The sequence below is a fragment of the Zeus faber genome, assembly GCF_960531495.2.
Source record: "Zeus faber genome assembly, chromosome: 14".
NCBI classification, from domain to species: Eukaryota; Metazoa; Chordata; class Actinopteri; order Zeiformes; family Zeidae; genus Zeus; species Zeus faber.
The window spans coordinates 9,453,818-9,477,182 of NC_137200.1; the positions used below are offsets into that span (position 1 = coordinate 9,453,818).

Genomic DNA, 23,365 nt, shown 5'->3' on the forward strand with positions numbered 1-23,365 from the left:
GGCGCTCGACGAAAAGCGTGGGAAGGTTTGTGTCGAGGCGCGAGAGAAAAAAAAAAAAAAAAAAAAAAGACTCACGGGTTGAAAAGCAATTTCCGATGGCAACGTGATGGGCGAGTCGGAGCCGGCGCAGAAGGGGAAGAATTAAGAAAAATAACGCTTTGCAAGCAAAAAGAGAAGGGACGCTGACGTTGTCAAGCACGAGCTCCAAAGAAAAAAAATCCACGGTCGAAGTCACTTACAGCCCCGAACCCTCGGAAGTCACGAAAGACACGAGAAGAAGGCGCAAGAGGGAGGCACGCGGACCACCACTTTATTTATCCCTCTCTTTTGGATGTATTCATTCTTCTTTTTCTTCGTCGTTCTGTTTCGGGGTGGAGTGTTTGGGCTTGTGTGAGTGGCGTTGTGAAGCAGGGGTCTCAAGCACATCTGAGGTTTGGGCAATTAGTTCCAGTGCCGCTGTTAAAAAGTGCTGAAGGGCCGCACGCCGCGGGGGGTTGAGGGCCTCGGCTGAAAGGGACCCCGGACCTCGACGGGGTCGGGGGGTGGGGGTGAGGGGGTGTGAACGAGAGAGGGAGAGAAACTGAACAGAGACTAAAAAAAAAAAAAAAAAAATGTATGTGTGTGTGTGTGTGTGTGTGTGGGGGGGGGGGGGGGGTCAGGACCCCAGGGTGGGTGGGGGGGTGGGGGTGTGTGAAAGGCGCACCACCTCTATTGACCTCTGGGTGCCTCAACTGGCAAAACTAGAATCCGGAACACAACGGAGGAGGGGGAGGTGGGGTAGGGTGGGGGTGAAGGGGGCATGAATGAGCGGGAGAGATTGACAGGCAAACAAACAGGAAGACACACCTCCTTTCAGAGATTTACCGTTTCCCGCCAAAAAGTCTCTTGGTGCCATCTAACTAAATAATTGGAATTCTTATTTCCACAGGGACAATGCGCAATGTATAAGGACTCATAATTGTAAGTTGCTTTGGAAAAAAAGAGAGGCTGCCTCGATAGATGTGATTTAAATGTATTTTTCTTTGAACGGGACACAAAAAAATAAAAAATAAATTGCAAAGGAAGAACCAAACATGTACCATATGTGAACCCACAACGACAGAACCGAGGTCACACACACACACACACACACACACACACACACACACACACACACACACACACACACACACACACACACACCATTTACACCTTCTGTCGAGAGCTACAGTTCTTCCTTTCTGTGTGTGTGTGTGTGTGTGTGTGTGTGTGTGTGTGTGTGTGTGTGTGTGTGTGTGTGTGTGTGTGTGGATATTCAATTGATTACTCATCAATTAACGAAGGTAACTTTAATGAGTAGGCACAGAGGGGCGAAGGCGTAATTGCCACAAATGCTCTTGTTACACCACATCAAAACACACAAAAATATATCTATATATCTACTTATATCTACTATATACTATTATTATAAAAAATATATATATATCTGGGTTTTCAAAAATTTTAGAAGCAGAGGTAGGTCTATTTTTAAGTTTTAAGTAGTTATTTTCATATCTTAAAGGGAAATGACAGTGTGACAATGCAGGAGTGTGTGCTAATGAATGTGTGTGTTTGTTTCTTGACTTATCAAGCCACGGAAAAACAAACAAAAGAAAAAGAAAAAAAAAAAAACTGTTCGAGCCGGTCTTTTCATCCTGTTGACAAACAAACAGGTTTATTCTGAACCATTCTTCAACGGCAGACAGCAGCAGCATGCTGACAGCCAGAGAATGGGACCAAGCCCTCCTTTATCACACTGGTTGGGAGGGTCTGTGTGTGTGCGTGTGTGTGTGTGTGTGTGTGTGTGTGTGTGTGTGGAAGGAAGTTGAAACACCAAACATTGACACGGGATAAAAGTCAGAGATAGACATAGAGATCAGTGATTAAAAAAAATTGAAAAATAAAACCCTGAATCAAGCTAAATTTGTCAGAGAGAATTCCACTCATAAGAAACAGGAAAAGAAAAAAAAAAAAAAAAAAAAAACATGATCCAACCAGCGCATTGAACATTTGTTAAAAGAAATAAGCAAAGATGTTCTCCTTAAAAGGTCAGTTATTTCAATGAAATCACTAGATCTAGCGCTTCGTTTCCCAAGCGATACTTTCTCAACGCAAACGGAATAATCTCGTACACGAAAAAAGTATATTGATCTATTGTTAAAATATTGAATTCCTGCAGCTCAGACGGACCGAAAGATGCATCCTGGGTTGATTGGCCAGGCAGCGAGCAGTCAGCCCAATTTACTTTCAAATAAATAACTAAAAACACGTTGGGTCCTTTTTTGTCAAGGCTCACAGTCTTAACAGTCACTGAGAGAAGTTTTGGCAATCCACCGCCCGTCCCCACGCCTTCCTGTCTGACCGGTCCACGCCTGGTGACCTTTGACCCCCCCCCCCCAATTCCCTGTCATTGTTTCACGCTAAAAAAATAAAATAAAAACTACATCTGTTCCAGACGTCCTCTGTGCACCGCTACCCATTTCCCACAATGCCCCCCACCCCACCCCACCCCACCCCACCCTGCCCTGCCAAATATGGCTCCTAACATTAGACATGGAGACGGCCAGATTACGCCCAGATTAACGTTCTGGATTTCTCCGGCAGATGGGCACCTTTGCCTTTCCCCTCCTCCTCCTCCTCCTCCTCCTCCTCCTCATCCAACCTGGCCTGGCGAGGAAGAATTGGGGGGGTGGTGGTGAATCTGGTTGGATTACAGCGAACGCCGGAATTCAAATGGCGCTGGTTTTTCAGTACAGATGTATGTTGTTTTTTTTGGTGGTGATATTTTTCCATATATGTTTTGTTTGTTTGTTTGTCTTCCCGTGCGGAAAGAGGGGGATTACCACAGCGTATCACATGTCAGGCGGAGAGTACCGATGACCTGACAGACCTGAATACCCAAAAGTGGGGGAGAGAGGAGAAGAAAAAAGAAAAAAACAAAAAAAGAGTCGGGTTTCCTCACGTTTCATTGTTACGTTTTTGTTTGTTCTTTCGCTGTGTCTTGGTTTTTTTGTGTTGTAAACAAGATTTCACAGGCGGTCAATTTATCCGCCAGCGCTGACATGGACTCACTTCGGACAAAAGTTGTATTTTGTTTGATTGAGAGGCGTCTTCAAATTGTCCAATGACAACAAAAAAATACATAAAAATAGCGAACCCCCCTCTGCTTCGCTCAGAGCCTGACGGAGCATTTTTTTGGGGTTCTTTGGGAGCGCCGCCATTCCTGAACTAATCAATGAAGAAAGTTCCCTCTTCGAGCCCCCACCTCCGCTGAAACCTTTCCCTCTCTATGGAGTGGTTTACGTGCGCGCACACACACACACACACACACACACACACACACACACACACACACACACACACACACACACACACACACACACACACACACACACACACACACACACACACACAAAAAGGTCTGTGACCCCTGCACCCCCCCCCGGACCCTGGCCCCGGCCCCCACCCCCCTGTGCTCTTTGACCCCTTTTTCAGAGGCCTGGCTGAGCAAAAACAGTGGTCCTGTCCACCCCCCCAGCCCATGAAGCTCACCCTACAATGCCCCCACCCCACCCCAAAGTAGCTCCTGTTTCACTTGGCCAATGAAAAAGGGCCCTACTGTAAAATAATAGGTGGGTGGAGTTGTGGGTTATGGGTGGGGGCGATGGTCGGGGGGGTTGGCCCGAAGACCCTGCCCCCCCCCCCTCCTCCTCCTGTGCATCCACCCTACTGTAACAGAGTAACAGAGCCTGTTGGTTCACAATGGACTCTCTCATGGGGTCTTAAGAGTGGCTGGGGGGGGGGGGGGTGTTGGTCTCTCTGCCTCCGCCCACTCCAAGCCGGATTAGGGCCCCTGTCAGGTTTGGCTGTGGGGGTCAACCCCCCCGACCCACCTCCACCCTCTCTCACCAGCACCCCCATCGCACAGACACTTTGGCCTTTGTCCCCTTGTGAGACTTGGGAGCATGGAGAAAGGAGGTTGGGGGCGGTGCGGGTTGCCCCCCCCCCCCTCCCACCCCGATGCCCAAGTGACGGGCTGACCGTCCGCTCCCAAAACGCCCGGCGTTTCTGTATCAATGAAAACGGTTACGTCATGTAGACTCTAAAGGGCGAGAAGCTTCGACGATGGAAGAAAAAGAATAGACTTTAAAATGACCAAAGTGAAGAATTGAACTGAAGGCAATTCAAATGCAACGTGCAGGAAAATGCGGATGGCAAGGAAGTGTAATAAATAAATGTTTTATAACTCTCGGAGGCAGAAGGGCTTGGGGCGCACCGCTTGACGAGAGGCCTGGACTTGACGGCGGGAGGAGAGGAGCTGTGTCTGGACGGACACACACTGGGGTGAGATGGGAGATCACCGGGGCAAACCTTTGGAGCTGCGTGCGCGTGCCCGTGCGGCGAGAGACGCCGAGCCAAGGCGCAAGTTCTGGGGTTAGAGGCTAAGTGAAATATATCCACACTGTGAGGCGGGCGTGAGAGGGAGCAGGGGGGAGGGAGCGAGGGAGAGGGAGGGAGAGGGAGAGAGAGAGAGAGAGAGAGAGAGAGAGAGAGAAGGAAGTTGAGGATCAGAGATAAGGCCAGAGACAGGGCTGATAAGGACCTCCAAGACACCTGTTAAGGGGAGGGCTGGTCCGGCTCCGCCCCACAACAGCACGTTGTCAAGACCAGCACTCACTTGGGAGAGATTTGGAATTGTATGTACGTATGTATATATACACAAAAATAATATTATTTTATAAATATATAAAATAAAATAAAATAATAGAAAATACCCCCCCCCCCATTCATCCTTGTCACAGTGATGTATTAACTTTTTTTTAAGCAGGAAAGAGGGGTAAAAAAACAAATACAATAATTGTAAAAGAGCTTTACACATCACATTTACTCTACAGACACTGCTTATACCGATCCAACCCATTTGTTCACTGAAAAGTTTGGCCTTATACTGTTAGTTTGAGGTCAGTGGAACATCACGATTGCCATATGATCCATTTTTCTCCACCAGATGCCCGACACACTTTAGTAGAGCAGCTCTACAAGGCAAACAACACACAAATGTTTTTGCCGTCATTGTCGTTTTTTTTCCCCTCCACAACGTTTTGACATCAACGTGCATCCAATCAACGGTTTTCCCCAAATTCGTGGGTTTGTCTCTTACTCCGACTCCAGCATTGCAAACGAACATAAAAAAAACAAAAAACGGGAAGACTTACTGTTACCATGGAACTCTATGGTTGTTTGTTACGTTTACCACAGAGAAAGCATGAATTCAACAAGCACGCTAAACTATCGTTATGTTGGAAGTTGTTGGGAAGGTATCATTCACAATGGTTTATGGGATGAGTAAGTTCCGTGACCTTCACTCTTGAAAGAATTATGTACAAAGTTTTGTACCTATCTGTTTTTCTTTCCCCCCCTTTTTCCAATTTTTTTTTTTTTTTCCTTTGCTCCAAATCAAATGTTTTATGGTCACGATTAATCTCGTTCCAGGCTTAATAGTGTTTATATAAGGATTTTCTGAAATGTCAATGGACTGAATGAATGAAAACAAGAAGTGGAGCCATTCTAAAAGTACAGTACGTGAAAGGGAGTTCTGTGAATCTGCACTCAATTGCTCTTCCTCAATGACCCGGATGTGTGAGGCATACTGAAGTGAAATTGAATTGTAAGAAGTTTCACAGCAAATTAATTCAATTTCATTGTATTACATTCAATTTCTACTTTATTAGAATTCAGTTCCAAATGAATAAATTCAATTTCAAATGATGCTTTTTGGATTCAGTTTTTTTTGTTTTTTTTTCTTTTTTAATAATGCAATTGTTCAAGTTGAGCAATCCAATATCAAATATAAATGATTCAAATTCAGTTTCTAGTGACACACACACGCACGCACGCACGCACGCACGAGACTGCAGCGTGAAGCCGAGCAGCTCTCGTCTCGTCGCCAGGTCTCTGTGCCTGGCTTTTGTGGGCGTGTCGGCTCAAAATGGACTAGCTGTTGAGGGCGCATCAAACCTCTCTCCCTTTCCATATTTAATATACAGTATATAGATGGACAGTGCCATGGGTACTTTTTTTTTTATTATTAAAATAAAAATAATAATATAATAATAATATAAAAATTACATAAATAATCTTGCCATCTGTTCCTTAAAATAAAGAATTGTTGTTGTTGTAGAAACATAAAATGACGTGTTCCTTATTTTATTGACAGTTTAAGGGACTTTAAAAAAAAAATAAAAATAAAAATAGCCTAATTGTGAACAATAACAGTGGTCCTGGTGCCCATTTTCCAAGGATTAGCGCCATTGATAGTATATCTTCCCTCCTATTGGCTCATTTACATAATGTTGAAACCTGCTCAACTTCCCTCGTCGCCGTGAAGCCGTGAGCCTGTCGCTCCGGCCCCTGCAGCCGGATGAAGCCGCGCGCCGTTTGAAACGCATGGCAGCCTCACGCCTGCGGTGTCGCCCTACCTTTAGACTGACGAACAAACTCTTACTTTTAACTTGCACAAAGCCAACTCCAAAGCAAGATCGTCCTTGCGCTGCAAGATAAAAAAATTATATAAAGAAATTGCAAGGCTGCACTCACCCACCTCATGAATCAGTTCCAGGCGGAATGGCAACAAGTTCCGCGCTGGAAGTGAGAACCATTCGTAGTGATGAGAAGTTAAGTCTCCTATTTGGAGAATCGGTTCTCGGCGAGTCACTCAGAGAGGAAAAAAAAAAAAAAAAAAAAAAAGAGGGTCCGGATTTTTCCGGCTCTTTGTTCATTCGCTTCGACTCCGGACTCCTGAGTCATCTAAAAGATTTGTTCGCTACGAACAAATTGTTTGTGGGTCTCGCAGCATTGTTAGTAGGCTGCGATAACGGGCGCGTTTCTAAATGTTTCTAGGGGTCAACAGGACAGTACAGTGCGGCGGGATTAATTGATTCATGGTCAAGTGCTGTGGAAGAAAATGATGTGGGGAAACACCGGTGCACTTGTGAAGTCAGCGGATGCAGGGTGTTATACTGTAGCTCATTACAGCATCGTACATCATGCGAGAAGACATCTGAGCACTGGTCCTCTGAGAGAACCGTTTCGTTTGGAGTCGGGCTTTTTTTGCTTTTTAATGTCCGAAACACTTAACACTCGTCCAGACGCGGCGTCATCCGTGAGGTCAGCCGCCGACGGACACCACTGACGGAAACGAAACGATGTCGTTTGAGTCACGACCTGTCAGATCCCGCCGCCTCGGTGATCAGTCCAGGAAATGGAACGGCTCCCCCCCACCCCCACCCCCCTTCCCTCCCAAACGCATTCCTTCCAAAAGGCCCAGGGACAAACAGACAAACAAACACGAGACAAATCTCGAGGCGGTAGGGAGAGAAAGACAGAGAGAGAGAGAGAGAGAGAGAGAGAGAGAGAGAGAGACCTTGGGCCGGGGCTCCACAGCTGCGCGGTGAACAAGAAAAGAAAAGAATTAATGTGTCAGGCAGGAGGAATTCGCACGGCGATTATAAAAAAAGAAAAAGAGGAAAAAAAAAAAAAGACAAACAGGCAGACAAACACCTTATCGACGTGTTCAAAAACACCCAAAACTTTCAAGTGGTCTGTCATTTTCTGAGAAAGTACATCTTGTCTCTGGTTATGTGTCTGGGGGGGGGGGGGGTTGTCTCTGGTCAGTAAATACATAAATAACTTATGGTTTTAAGCTTTACGCTCTGATTTACCCAACTGATCCCTCCTGGATTACAGCACAGGCTTAACATATGTTGGATGAAGACACAAGTGCCTCCTCTGCGTTCACCTGCCACCAAAGAAATCCATAAAAATCACACACACATACTCATATATATACACACACATACAAATACCTATGTGTTGCGCGCGCACACACACACACACACACACACACACACACACACACACACACACACACACACACACACACACACACACACACACACACACACACACACACACACACACACACACACACACACACACACACACGATGAAATGGAAATCTCCTCAAACCATATTTACTCAATATTTGACAATTGTTTTGCAATGTGTCCCCAGTGGTAGTAAATTATTCAAGAAACTCAATAGCCTAGTTTTGTCAAACAACAACCTTCCCCAGTCAATGGTTGATTCAAACGCGTTTTTAAATGCACTCAAAACGTCAAGCCTCGTCAAAAATAAATAAATAAATAAATTTATATATATATATATATATATATATATATATATATATATATATATATATATATGATTCAGTTGTCATTTAGAGTTCCGTTTCGACAACATCCAAATCAACTTCTGGCTGTCTCTGAGATAACCCACCTCGGGGGTTTCTCTCATTCGTTTGCGACTAATTGTCAAGTACACGTGCGGCGGGCGAAATTGATCCCCGTTAAAAAAAAAGAATGATATGCATACAAACAACCAATTGAGAGACTTCTTTCACATCACCAAACTGAAGAAGGCGCCCGGAGCTGCCCATGTACAAATGTGAAAATACTGTGAAAGAAACAACGACGAGACAGGTACAGTTCCATAACTAAAACAAAGGGAAGAGGCACATTTAGACTTTCGGCGTTGTCTTTTGGTTGGGGTCATTGGCAAATACGCTCCAACAATTTGGAAGCAAACACAACAACCACTACGATTACTTTGTCGTCATGATACACGAATAAACAATATGGTTGAAGCGCCTTGTATGTAAATTCAAATCTTTGGGTCTGCAGTTCAACAAACTACAGTGCAAACACCATTTGCAAGAACAAATCTTCATGTTAAGCAAACAGCGAGACAGTTGTCCTTACATACGACCGTCCAATTGAGACTATTCACTACTTTTTCTTTTTTTAGGGCCCCGCTCCGAGCGGTTGACAGGTGAAGGGAGAAAAGACAGAGCAGGGGGGGGGGGGGTTCATTTTTATGAGGGGGGCCTCTTAGCGTGTAGCTGGTATCACTCCATCGGGGCCCCCCTTGCCAATAGCCGGCTACCCCATTCAAGTAGCAACAAAGAGGCTAATTAGAGCCCTCTCTTCCCTGGGAGCCCGCAGAGGGCTCTGATTTGATACTTCCCAGGGAGACTCGGGGGCCCTCTGAGGTGGCGGCGGCAGATTTCTCACACACACACACACACACACACACACACACACACACACACACACACACACACACACACACACACACACACACACACACACACACACACACACACACACACACACACACACACACACACACACTCTTTGGCCCTTTGGCTCTGGCACATTTGCTCACTGTAGCTGTCCAGCCAGTTAAACCCCCCTCCTACCACCACCCCAAACCCCGGCTGGTGCAGCGAGGGACCTTGCTGCATCTTCTTTCATGTGATGGAGACGGGGAGACCCAATGCCAGGGGGTGCGGGTGCAGCTAATCGGATATCGTTGCGGGATTAAAGTCCGTGGCGTTTTTGGTTTCTGCTGTTGACGGGGGGGGGGGGGGGGGGGGGGGGCAGGAGAACGGAAGCGGAGCGACGCCCCACTCAGGCCCCTAGGGGTCCTCGCTCTGGTCCAGATAGATTGTTTTCATCTCAAGGAATAAAAGCTTGAGTGCAACGTGTGGCGCGAGGTTGTTTGGCCCTGCAAATAAAAACATGTCAACCTGGTTTGTGTTGCAAACAGACCTAAATATTATTTAAAGCCCAACTCGGAGGCGCCCGGTACGACACTTGGGTTCCCTCACAGGGATACCGCAGGTTATGGGGAACCCGCCGTGTCACCCAGATTCACACGAGAAGGTTAACGTCTTCGTCCCTGTGTGTCCAGAACAGAGATAGCCACGGCTGCATGCTCACTGTGTTCGCTCAATGCGTGGCTGCAGAGGGGATCAGCTCGCCCAGCTCCTGTGAAACGAGGGAAATGGACCATGACAGCCGCTCAAAAGCTGACTTCCTGGACGGTGTCTTCATGACAAGTAAAAATTAAAACCAGATCTTGGGGGAATGCGGCCACATTCAGAGGTGTTTTCGGGGCATCACCACTTGTCATTGATTATTTCACTGGTGACATATCGTCATGACATAAAGACATTGCCGGAGGAGTTTGAGGAGTTTTCTTTTATTTATTCATTTATTGATTTATTTTTTCGAATTTTAACTTTGTAACAAAAAATACAATTTAAAGCTTTGCATTTGGTAACTTTAACTTTATTGAACTTCCCTTTATTTTTGTTTTAAATGTGTCGACTGGCTTTTTCTGTAAAAGTCTCATCTTTTGTAAATATCTTGTCCCTTTCACCTCCTGAGAGATATAAAAACTTGCCAACCTTGTATTGCCAACACCCCGCTCTTGTCACGCCTCAATCACAATCCACCAGCTGATTAGGTCAGCGGTTCTCAAAACTTATTTTTAGTAGTGTGTAATCGAATAACTTTTTTTCAGCTGAGAACCCCCTTCGCGGGCATCGGGAGAAAAAAAATAATAACATTAACTAATAATGTACTGTATGTGTGTGTAATTATTACTTTTTTTTTTTTTATTATACATAACCAATATTTTTTTTTTTTTTCGGAGTACCCCATGCAGTACCCCAGAGGACCTCCATTTGAGAAACACTGGATTAGTATCTCTCTCTCTCGATGTGTATTATTACTCTATTTGTGGGTTTATTTATGTAAGATATAAATTAATAAAAGATGAAACGTCTGCGCGTTGATCCAGATTTGCACCTCTGATCTGTGAGTGACTGTGTGTGTGTGTGTGTGTGTGTGTGTGTGTGTGTGTGTGTGTGTGTGTGTGTGTGTGTGTGTGTGTGTGTGTGGGGTGTTCAGGCAAATAAAAGTCCCAGGATGCAGCCCCCAGCCCTCCCTCGCCCCCTGCATTAAGTCTTTAATCGATACATCTCGCGGGGCTGACAGCGAGGACACAGCCCAGATCTGAGATCACAGCCGAGTGGCGGTGTAAATCTTTACGGTTCAACCGGGCGGGAGGGGCGGGTGGGGGGTGGGGGGGGGGCTTTAAAAAGTCTCGTCTATAATTGGGCCTCGGCCAACTCTGCCTCAGCTGTGGCTGCGACCGGCGGGGACCGTCACCGGGGAGGGGGCCGTCACACCCCACCCCCCTCCCCCCCGTCCTTGATAGATTCAGGTACAAACGAAACGTCGCTCCCTCGCCAAATGAGAGGAGCTCAGGAGGTGCACTTTGCCCGATGGAGATGTTTCTTGGCAGGTGTGGTGTGCTTTTTTGGCTTTTCTTTTTCTGTGCCGTCGGGTTCTTCTAGGGACGCGTTCTTTTAACCCGCGAGCGCTAGCCGGAGAGAGACTTAGCCCGCTAAGTGATTTGAAATGGAGGGTAATCCAGCAAACCCGGTAATGGATGCTCCCTTGCCAGTAGGAGAGGGAAGAAAAATAACATCACCTTTGCAGCCGTCAGTTGTTTCTTTTTTCCCCAATTTGTGTTTTTGTTGGTTTTTCTAACAACAGAGGTAGGTAAAGGATTCTGGGGAAGAAAATAAAAAAAATCCAAGGCTGTGAAGTAACATTTAATCGAATGCAAACGTTTTAGCCAGTTGAGTAAAATGCATTACGTCGGGGAGGGGACCGACAGCACTTTTTTTTTTCTCCACTGTTTCTGAATCCTAAATGTTAATTTGTGGCGGATAATGAGTACCATCCTAATCCACTTCGCCTGAACAGTAAACTATTTCCATCCATATAGACAGTTTAGGGACCACAACTAGCTACACATCCTTGCCGGGAAAGGAGGACCCCGCCACCAGCAATGGAAAGAGCATGAGCAGCACAAATTAATTGAATGGCTGTTTCTCATAAAGTGCCTGCTGTAAAAAGTATCAAACACGTTTTTCCTTTAACAAAATAATCTCATGGATTTGCACTTTAAATATCCACTATGGTAGCTACCGGTTGCTGGTGTTAGAGATTTATACTGGATACCCCCCCAGTACGTTGAACCGACATCTAGTACCAGTGTCGCATGCCGTACCTCAGCTCTGCACCTGTGCTTTAGCAATCAAATGACTTCACCCCTCACCTCGGGGAGAAATAAACTCCCCCCTTCACATGCCGTCCTCCGCCTCTTCCGACTTGCGGGATGCGCGGTTTCCGACCACCGTTATCACCTGCACCAAAACGCTGCTATCAGGCCTCAATCTGCACTTGGTTCTACTTGGGGAGGAGTGCCAAGGGGTTATCTGTCCCGCTCTGATATGCACTGATGGGGAGGAGGGGGTGTTTAAACACCACCAGGAGCCTGGGAGTATTAAAGAACACTCTCGCATCTGACCCTCCAGGCTGGTTCCCTCTCGCAACAGTGGACGAGGGAAATGGAAGAGGGGGGAGCCGGCACTGAGGGGAAGAGGGGTGGGGCCGCGTGTCCCTAGGTGAGTAATGAGCATGCCTGCGTGCGTGTGTGTGTGTGTGTGTGTGTGTGTGTGTGTGTGTGTGTGTGTGTGTGTGTGTGTGTGTGTGTGTGTGTGTGTGTGTGTGTGTCCACCGTAGCCTTGCCATCATCATCGATACCGAAAACAATAATAAAAATGGAAGACAAGGTAGAAAATCAATTCTCTTGTCACATGGACACATACACACAAGATGCAACAGCCCTCCATTGTTGTTTTTTTTGGTTGCGTTGTATTTTTTGGCCTATGTGATGTACATTACGCCGAGGGTCGGCCATTTGCATGAGAATGGACGATTAAGTGAATGAGATAAACCCAAGGCCAGCTCCCTTGAATATGGACGCCACGTATGGAATTTCAAGCAGCTGAGCCTTTATTTACACCCCCCCCCCCCCCACCCACCGACCTCCTCTGCCTCAAGAGTATCCCCTCACCCACCCCCACCCCCACTCCAACTCTCCCCACATCAGGCAATTTGTCATCCTGATAATCACTCAATGGCCGTGCGGCGCAGATTATTTATCTTAACGCGAGGGGTCACTGAAATTATTGCTGTGATCCCGTCTCTCTCCCCCTGGTCTCTTTTCCTGGACGTAAATCTCACGGCTTGTGAAACGAAGACGGGGGGGAAAGGAAAGTTAAAAGTTGACTGCGGGCTCGCACACTCCGCTCGCCTCCTACCGATCGAACGCCACTTGTAAATCGCAGCCCTTCACTCAGCCATCCCTCACTCGCAAATCCAGCTGAGATTATCCGTCCGTTTCTCAGGAGGGCGGCCGCGAGTAACTGCCGCCACACACACACACACACACACACACACACACACACACACACACACACACACACACACACACACACACACACACACACACACACACACACACACACACACACACACACACACACACACACACACACCTTTGACCCCAAACTCACAGCCAAGACACAACTCATTCAGGAAGGTGAATGTGCGTCGGAGGTGGGGGGGGTGGGGGGGGTGGGGGGTTATGATATAATCCAGGACACTCTAGAATGAATGGGAGCAGGGACTCAATTTATACAGGAAGTGAGTACTTTCTGTTGCATTCACTTTAAAACACACACACACACTTTCAACACGTGGCCTGGCGAACATGAACACACACACACACACACACACACACACACACACACACACACAGGACCTGCGACCTCATCTGGAAACAATTAAACGTGCATTCGACTTGACCTGCTCGCACCAAATGAACTCTACCAATTTTTTATTTATTTTTGGTTTAAAAGTGTTCAAAACGCCAAAGGGGCTGGAGGATGATGGGTAATTAGTTACAACAAACATGACGCTGTTGGCGGCAGCGCACTAAAGCAGGACATTTCAACTACGTCAAAGACCTGTGTGTACGCAATACAGACGTGAAAAACGATATACTCCTACGGAAAAGGTTAGACAAGGAGCCCAAACTGAAACCCAACAGACACGGCTGTCCTGAAATTACCCCACCCCCGAAAAAAAAAAACCTCCCAAGAGAGCACACACTTCAGGGTTAGCAGAGCTTTTTATCTGCCGACTGCAAAACGGACGCAGCAATGATGCAATTTTGAGGTTTTTTTCCCTATACTTGAAGATGTCTGGAGGCTTTCAGGACACGGTGAACGGTATTAAACAGTGTCGTCTCTGAATATCTGTTCATCTAAATTAAGCCATTAGTATTCTAAGAGGGAAGTCGTGGGCAGATCAATGGCTGAAACGATTTGGAAATCTCCTTTGATACAGGATTTCCCAGCTTGGGCGAATTTGATGAAATTTCTCTCGGAATACAGGCAACATCTGAGACGCCGGAGCTTCTGCGAGGAACCTGCTTGTAAGTCTAACACAGATGTGTTTGGAGTATGCGAGACCATTTTGCATTTTTTTTTTTAGGGAGCACTGCATTTCAATTGAATATATCGTTATGTAAATAATGCACTTCAGGCTGCAAGGAGAACCCCTCAAGTCTAACTCACTTCAGATCAACCTCAGCAACTGTATTTTGCAATACAATGAAAAACAAAAAAAGAATGAAAAACGACAACCACTGACATTTATTCGGTGTGAAGCTGCACGCAAGAACATAGCAAAGCCTTTCGGGAAAACAACCTATTCTGCGGTTTTCCTCTGCTTTTTCTCTGGAGCGCACAAGGTGATAGAGGCAGATTTGCCAGCTGAGGAGCTTGAATTCACTTAAGTGCATCCCTGAACTGCGTCTCCCAAATATATATATTGGCCGAGGTGTGAATGGATTGGCGGCAGGTTTTAAATCATCATGTGAACTTTGCACCCCGCACCCCATGCAATCGAACTCCGCATTTTGGCCCTAGCAGGTGGCCTTCAAAGCATGACAAAAAAGATGATAGTCCAGCACTCAGGTTTCGCAAGCATTAACAAGCAAAGTGAGGCAAGAGCATTCCAATAAGCGATTGCAGTCTACTTGGGGAGGGCGAAGCAATTTTGACAGATAGTGATAACTGCAGTTAAGCAGTTGCATAATACTGCACTACAAGGGGTTGTATGTTTTAAAGGGTTTTTAAGAAGTCCTTTTTCTATCCATCCAGCCATTCACCCACCCACACAGACACACATGCGAACACTAATACTACCCCTGCTACACAGGGTCCAGGTTCAGCACTCATTTCCTGGGCTGACCGTCTGCTCAAATAATAAAGTTAATAAGGGCCCCCTTATTAGGGGCCCTGTCAAGCCACTCCATCGCTGGCCACACCGTCAGGGTCAGGGGAGATCATGGATAAAGTGTGTGTGTGTGTGTGGTGCGCGCACAAGTATTTGTGCTGCCCTCGTCTCACACAGTGAGCCTAACGGTCTTTGACCATGTTGTGGCGGATCTGCTCTGCTAGTCATTTGCTCAGACATAGGATACAGTACTTTTTGCTGCTGGCTGGTTACATTTTGTCAGAACATCACAAAGTTGATAGTAAGAAATGTTGGCATAGGTGCAAGAGAGGAGTGTCAACTAACCCAAAAAAATCCTGCTAAATCCTAAAACATGCTTTATTTTACTTTGCAAATAAGGCACAATGAAAAATGTATTTCTCATTCTAATTCTTCATACATTCAGCGTTGAAGAGCTAATGGTAATTCCAGATGGAATTACCCGATAGTAATGTTCACCTATACCATCCCATTCTTATGAGTTACAAAAGACTAGCTTCCTAGGAAAGATTAAAACACACCTAGCTATAGAGAGACCTGATGTCCGTCCTATCGTGGCGAGAACATGCAATTGCCTGTTGTAATGCACTATTGACTCCATTACAACCAGCAAACTCAACGGCAACAGTATTAGAAGTGTTATGGAAATAGCATTTTCGCATTGAAGAAATAAAAAAACTAAAAGGGCTATGAAGGAAAAAAGTATTTGATGCTCAAATGCACGAAAAACTCATCAACATGGAGGCCCACCCAATTTGGAAACGGCTTCATGGATGATAAAAGAATATAAATTATTCGGTTAAGCTCACCTATGCTGCTCCACGGCTTCATTATCGGGCAGTTCTGCACCGCAGACGTTGCAGCGCTCATGCTGGTTCCTGCCGTCCGGTTTCATGCCCACCGCCAGCTCTCCTAGCTTACTGAAGAACTCTCTCTGGATGAAGCTCTGAGGCAGGAGCCCCCCGTAGGCACTGAAGTCCATCGACATGGCGAGGGCCGGGGACATCGGGAGCGATGAGGCCATGGACACCGGCATGGACATCATGGCATCTGTTTTGTGATTGGCGGGCAGGGAGTACAGCGAGGCCAGGTGCTTCTCTGTCATTCCAGCCATGGCTTCCAAGCCCATCTGACTGATGTCTGCCTGGGGGTCGCCCGTGCCGTCATCGCGGACGTAATGCAGCTCACGGGCACTGGTGATCACACTGCTCCGGGTGGGCGTTCCGGGCCCATCGCGGTTTTTGTCCTCGCTGCTCCGCTCCCCGTTGCTGGAGCCGCTGGACTCCATGTTCTGGGGGCTCTCGCGGCCGTTGCCGCCCACGTCCACCTGCATCATCTCCGTCTTGATCTCGGTCATTAGCTGCTGGGAGTTGCTGTGGGTGAACGCCTCGCCTGTAAAGCCCTGCTGGAGGAGGGACTGTCCGATGCTCATTAGGCTGTCCACAGCGGCTTTCGTGGGACTCATGGTGGAGAGGCTGAAGGAGGTCGAGACGGAGGGACTCTGATCCGCGACTCCGGCTAGGGTGGAGGCTTGCAGGCTACCGGACAGGTAGGGGCTGTCCATGGAATGCTTCTTGGAGTTTTTGGCCCCGTTGCGGCCCTTGCGCTCGTCCTCCTCCTCTGTGCTGCCGTCATTGATGCCGGCGTCCACGTCGTTCTCGTCTGAGGACTGGATGGTCTCCAAGATCTTCAGGCACTGCTCTTCCAGGTACTCAATCTCCAGGATTTCCGCTGCATACAGCAGGTCATCCAGGTCCTCCACCTTGGCCTGGAGAGTTGCAGTGTAAGCGTACTCCAAAATCTGCTGGAAGGTCTTTGGTGAGAGGAAGTCCAGGGTGTAGTGCTGGCTGCTACGGTGGAAGAGGATCTCAAACATTTTGCTGGTACACGCCAGGACCGTCCGGTGAGCGTGGAACTCCTGGGTGTCCACCATGATTACCACATCGCAGAGCGTCCCCGCCAGGCGCATCTGGTTGGCCTTCTGCAGGAGGGAGGTGGGGTGGTTGGGATTCTGGAGCTGGATAATACCCATTTTAGTTAAATCCATGATGTCGCTGATATCCACCAGGCCAACTCATGAGGCTCACCTTCACCGCTCAACCTCGTACTCAGTTATCTTTGTAAACAAGTTGAAGTCTATCCTAAGAGAAGTGAGAGGAGAGTATATATGAGACAGTCCTGTTAAAGCATTGTAAATATTCAGACACTTGTTTAACAAAAATGTAATTGAGAGAAACCTGCGTTCACTAAAAATGTAGTAGAAAATGGTTTTCAAAGCTGGCTTTACAGTAGTAATTATAACAATTCCCTACCCTTCCTACGAAAAAGTGGGAAGACCCTGAGATTAATGGGAGAGAATACTAAAGAGAAAACACAATACCCAAAATCTAGAAGGTATAGCACGTTATGGAGAATACGTCTCAAATCATTCAGATAATGTGAATTAATGTGAAAGGGGGTGCTTGAATGACAAACGGGAGGCAAATGGATGCATTGTTGCACGGTTCCATCAACAGCCATTCTGAGATGAAATGGCATCTTACTCAGTATTCCTAGCACAGAGAGGAGCCAAGAGCCAGCTAGGGAGGGGCAGAGCGCTAAGCGGTGCCCTGAAACGCTTCAAAAGAGGGAAGGAGCAGACAGCCAGCAGCCCCAACATGGCTTTTTAAGCTGTTCACTCATAACAAATAGGAATGATTGGAGCTGGATCTTTGAGAAATAAGATTATGTCAAACCCAAAAGCTACGAGTTCAATTTTAAAATTAAACTCAGGTCCTTATCGTTTGCGCTGATGCCAAAATTATTTCTGGACGAGTGGGTTCAGGCAAGGCTGAAGCTGAGCTGAAAGTTTTCTGATATGAAGTCTTATTCATTGTAATAAAAAAAAAAAGTGATATATAAAGCAACTATAGGTCTGCCCAACCTGAGAAAATGGAAAGTCAAGTCAAGTTTATATTTATTGCCCTTAATCACAGCCCAGTCTCAAAGGCCGTCACAGGCATCACATTTCAAATAGAAATCAAAAGCATCCCCTATTCTTAACCCCATCCGGGCAAGGACAAACTCTCAGAAAGCCCCTTGGGAAAAGAGTACTCTCTAAGCACGTCTTTGAGAACACAGAGGCAATTTACCCTCCACCCTAAGCCAGAGGGCAATGGAAAAAAAAAAAAAGGTCAAGCCAAACAAAAGTTTGCCTATCCCATACATTAAGTAAGATTGTGAACAACGTTGACATTTAAAAGCTTAGACAGTCTTTGGTAAGAATGAAATTATAAATCAACATGAAAAAAATAAATGGATATCAAGCCGGCAGGGTGGTTCAGATTAATGAGTTACAGAAAATGAAACACACAAAAGAAATGGGGATGCGAGTGGGGAATAAAGCAAATAACAACATATCAGTCTCACACTGTAATCGGCAGAGGAAATCCCCCCCCCAAAAAAAAACACTATATGATATATTCTTTCTTATAGATGGGGATGCCTGTTGCACAGCATAAAGTGCAGTAGGCCTCCAACTTGTAGGCGTTGAAAAGGACTGAAGTTAATATTGGATCATAGAACTAGACTAATCGGGCACAGTATACCAACTTTGCAAACGTATAGGTTTTAATTTTATAAAAAAATAAAATAAAAAAATAAAAATAAGGATGCAAGGTGATCTGCAGCCGCGACAAAAGACCCACTTCAATTAAATTTAAAAAAAACAAAAAAAAAACAACTAAAAGGAAGAATAAGAGCAAATAAAGGCAGGCAGGCAGGCCGTCATAATCAATCCGATCACGTACGAGTTGAACGTCCAGTCGTCTGCGATCGCGGCGCGAATGAGAATAAACAGAAACGACCGTGAACACGTCTCACACGAGGAAATGCCCACTCACAGGAATACACGCAGCCCTGGAAGCCGAGACGGGAGACGTGACGCCGACTGGAGTGGCGAGGCGAGCGCGACAGCGATCTAAATACCAACTAGTAATAAATATTATTATAACCGTTCGATTGGCCTCTCCATCGATCGGTTACCGCACAGGTGGAATCTGTTTTAAGAGCACCCCCCTCTTCCCTCCCCTCCCCACCAACGTGCGGCTACGGGAGAAAGAAGGAGCGAAAGATGAAGAACGGATGAAAGGAGGGAGATATCACAGACAGCGAGACAGAGAGAGCGAGAGAGAGAGAGATCAGACAGACGGTCTCGATAAGAAATCAATTTTTTTTTTTTGTTTTGTTTTGCATTCTCCACGACACGTTCCCCGACCCCACGGTAAAAAAAAAAAAAAACGTGATCGGAGGCTAAAAATCGGATGAATCATTTGAAATAAATAAAAAAGAGAGGAAAAAAAATAAAATAAAAATGAAGCGTGTCACTCAACCTCCCTCGCCCCCCGCCCCCTTACTGTAAAAACAACAACAACAACAAGAAAAAAAAAATCGTTGATTGGGAGAATTGAATTCAGTTGTTGTTGGTGTGATCGTGATGTCATCGCAAGCGTCCGTGTAACCCCCCACCCCCACCCCCACCCCCAAAAAAATAAATAGATTAAAAATGAAATGAATTTCCGTCCCAATAGATAAATAATTCGGTATTTGCATCAACTAAGCCCATCATCATGTGCCGTCTCTGGCTTCCCCGGTCCAGACCGCCGCGTCCTCAGACCGCGATCTCCAGAGTATTCAATCAAGACGCAGGTTGACCTGAAACACGCACTCGTACGTCTTTATCGCAAACGCACCCCCCCCCCCCCAAAAAAAACTTCCATCACCTCAAACAAACGCGCGGACCTGTCCCGAGCCAAAGTGTGGAATTGACGCACTTCGCGGGATCGGAACTTGTTGAAATTTCATTTTTTTTTTTTTTTTTTGCGTCAAGTTGATGTTGCAACTTGACGCCGGGGTTGAACGGGGACACGCGCCGACACGTGAACTGACATAGGAAGGGAAAGAAAAGGGGGAGAGAGGAAAAACAACAACAACAACAACAACAACAAGAAAAACACAAACCCATCAACATTTTGTGAATGAAAGTGCGGGGGGGTTAATAGGCGCAAAACGAGCGAACGGCGTGTCGCGCGGTGGCGGGTGCCGCCACCTCGATTCGGTACTCACCTATAAAAAAAAGTTGCACGTTGCACGTTTTGGATTCCGTGTGTGTGTGGCGGTTCATCGGGGCTGCAGCATAGTAACGCGGTTGGCAGTGCTCGCTCTCTCCCTCTCTCCCTCTCTCTCTCTCTCTCTCTCTCTCTCCCTCGCTCGCTCACACACACACACACACACGCACGCACGACCGTACACGCGCGCGCTGAAAACTCTCCTCGAATCGACGCACACGACACCGGGTGACGTCACCGCGCCCGCTCTCTCCCGGCTTCTCTGGGAAGTCAACAAAAAAAAAAAAAAAAAAAAAAAAAAACCCCAAAAAAAAAAACAGTGCGAAAGTGAGACACCTAGGGGTCTGTCTGCTCTGTTCCCAAACACTGGATATCGTACACTATTTATTTATTTATTTGTTCGTTTCTTTCTTTCTTTTTGTATTCATTTTTATTGCAAATACCGTAAAAACATATATATCAAATAGGTTGAAAATAATGACAAAATGAAAAGGAAAGAACACCAGTGGCAGGGCCCGTACCAAGTACCAGTACAACTAAAATATTAGCATATAACCACCTTGTGCAAAATCAGTAGCATAAAGTGCACGGTGTAACAGAGAGTGAAGGTACTGTCAGATGGTAGTGCAAAGTATGAATCGCACAAATTAATATACATGTACAGATGGTAAGTAATACAAGTTGATTGGGTGCACATGTGCAAACAGCGCACGCACACACACACACACACACACACACACACACACACACACACACACACACACACACACAACTAGGAACCATACCGTCACTAAGCCGCTGCTATAGCCTTTTAATTATATTTATGTGACTGCTAGGAGCTATTATTAAAGAAAAACAGTTTCATTTCATTTTCCATAGCAAGATTGTTTTTGTAAATTGCTGTTAAATAAGGGAGATGATGGCTACTTTTTCAAAACAGAAAAGATAGAACAGCTTTATCAGAGCTATGGAATACCCAGTGGGCCTCGCGATGGTGATTGGAGGACCCTCAAAGGCCCGCGGCCCAGAGGTTCCCCATCTGCTGATGTCGACTTCGCCATGAGCATTCCCTGACTACAAGTGGTTCGTGACTAAATGTAACACAAGGAAAATAATTACGTAGAAAAAAACATACCAACCAAAGAGATGACTATAAATAGATTTAAAAAAAGGAGTTTCAGTCATTGCCATCCAGATTACATTAGATACAAGGCAAAGTAGAGGTAATAATAGGACACTATACTCGAGGTGAGGGGATACGAAAATATTTCTTTTTTTCTGATGTCTTTCAAGGACAAGTTTCTATTTCAAGTATGAAATGAGAAAGAAATCTACGTCACAATTAGAAAAACTTAGTTCAGCATTTTACTCACGTCACTGCTATACAGTAACAGTGACTGTAAAAAAAAAAAAAAAAAAACTGCTACTACATCCAGTAATGAAATAATTCATATTAACACATATTCACCCTTAAAGCTCAAATAAGATTTTATGAATGAATTTATACATTTTCATGGGAAACTTTCCAGCGACTGGATTCTTGCCCCCGCCCCCCTGTACTCTGAAATCAATATCAAGACTAATCTATCGAATCGATAGTTGCCTCTTAAAAAGTGTGAGTCTCATCTTGATGGCATGTTCTATCTGAATGATTGACCTGTTTGGTTACAACACAGAGAGGAAGATAACGGGAGAGACCCACCTTTGGGTTGAGAATGTACTGTACAGACCGAACATTTGGACTTGCATGAAGATATGATAAATCCCTTCCCTAAATCCACATGAGCAATACTCGGTAGCTCCCAAATAGTTTAGTTTTTTTCTCCCCTGAACCACTGGCCTATTTTGATGTCAAACAAAGTTGAGCTCGATTTAACAACAGATTGAAGAAGGCCAGGTGCAGATACATCAGCGAAAGACCATCTCGTGGTCCCTTTTTGGAAGAATATACAATATACATATTTCTGACTCTACTCTGAAAGGACATTTATCGTGGTGTTAAGGAAGCTAAGGAAATGAACCTTCCTACAAAGTCATCACCTATTCCAGCTCTGTTCATGGCACTGCGAAATCCACCAAAATAGGTTCCGTGCAGGGGTTGCAAAAAAAACCCACTTTAACCGAATACTCCATAGACCAGGAGACTGTATAATCAGCAGTAACTGCATTGGAGTGAGAGGATATCTGTATACTTTGGTTCCCCCTGAATGATGAACCAGAGTCAGAACGATCTGTCGGGCTCTGAGTTGTGAATGGAAGTCGCACAGCGATAATTAAGTTCTATCAAATCTCTTTCGCCGGAGAGTGACGCCCGACCCCCGAGTCATGTAAAAGATTTGTTCGCTACGACCCAATCATTCACGTGTCTCGCATCGCTACGAGTAGGCCACGGTAATAAGCGCAAGTGAGACTTGTGTCTGAGCTTTTAGTGGTTACCGGGACAGCGTTGTGAAGAGGGGAAAAAAAACGGTTGGGAAACGCTGCTCTAGAACCGGAAGGTAGAGCTTTATTTTCTTATAGCTCCAAGTGTAGTCGTCGGTTTCAGTTCGGCGTCAGTACAAAGCACTTTATTTCGCTTACACTTGCAGCGCTTCACTGTTACGCGACAACAAAAGTCACAAAGCCGACAAGACATTCAACTCAAGTGCTTTGGTCGTCATTTGAAAGTGTAAAGATAGTCAATGCCATAAAAGTATTTCAGAGTTACGATTTTTATTTTTTTATTTTATTTTTTTTCGCAAAAATGGGAAAATCCATACAGACAAAGGAAGTCTGACCTATCCAGACCGGACTCAATATATCCTTAAATTAAATTAGGATCATGGAGCGCTTCATCACCTTTGAGCCGCATGCTGTGCAGGCTCTGTGCAGGCGAGATAAAGAAAAAGGCACTGCCTTAATCTGGCAATAATCCCCCCGCAACCACCAATTCCCCCCCCCCCACTCCCGATTTTACTAATGGAAATGGATTGAACTTGGTCGGAAGTTATGAAACCATATTTTCTTACTGCACTTTAAAACAACACAAGGGGGATTTCACAAAGGTAAAAAGAGATAGGTTGGGTGGTCAAAATTTGGGATAGAGTACAGAGTTTTGCGTCAACTCTCAAATAATGCCTAATTATTTCTCTGTGG

At 45.7% G+C, this 23,365-nt stretch overlaps 1 protein-coding gene across 1 annotated transcript in view; it reads right to left on the minus strand.

The window, feature by feature from the left end:
- zbtb16a (zinc finger and BTB domain containing 16a) overlaps nt 1-17,175 on the minus strand; it is a gene marked incomplete at its 3' end in the record, with an annotated part of 103,309 nt that extends 86,134 nt beyond the window's left edge. The window contains exon 1 of the mRNA XM_080013175.1: nt 15,935-17,175. Within this exon, the coding sequence (XP_079869301.1) occupies nt 15,935-17,172 (1,238 nt within the window). The 5' untranslated portion in view covers nt 17,173-17,175. The remainder of the gene's footprint in view (nt 1-15,934) is intronic.
- Between the last annotated feature and the right edge of the window lie 6,190 nt (nt 17,176-23,365).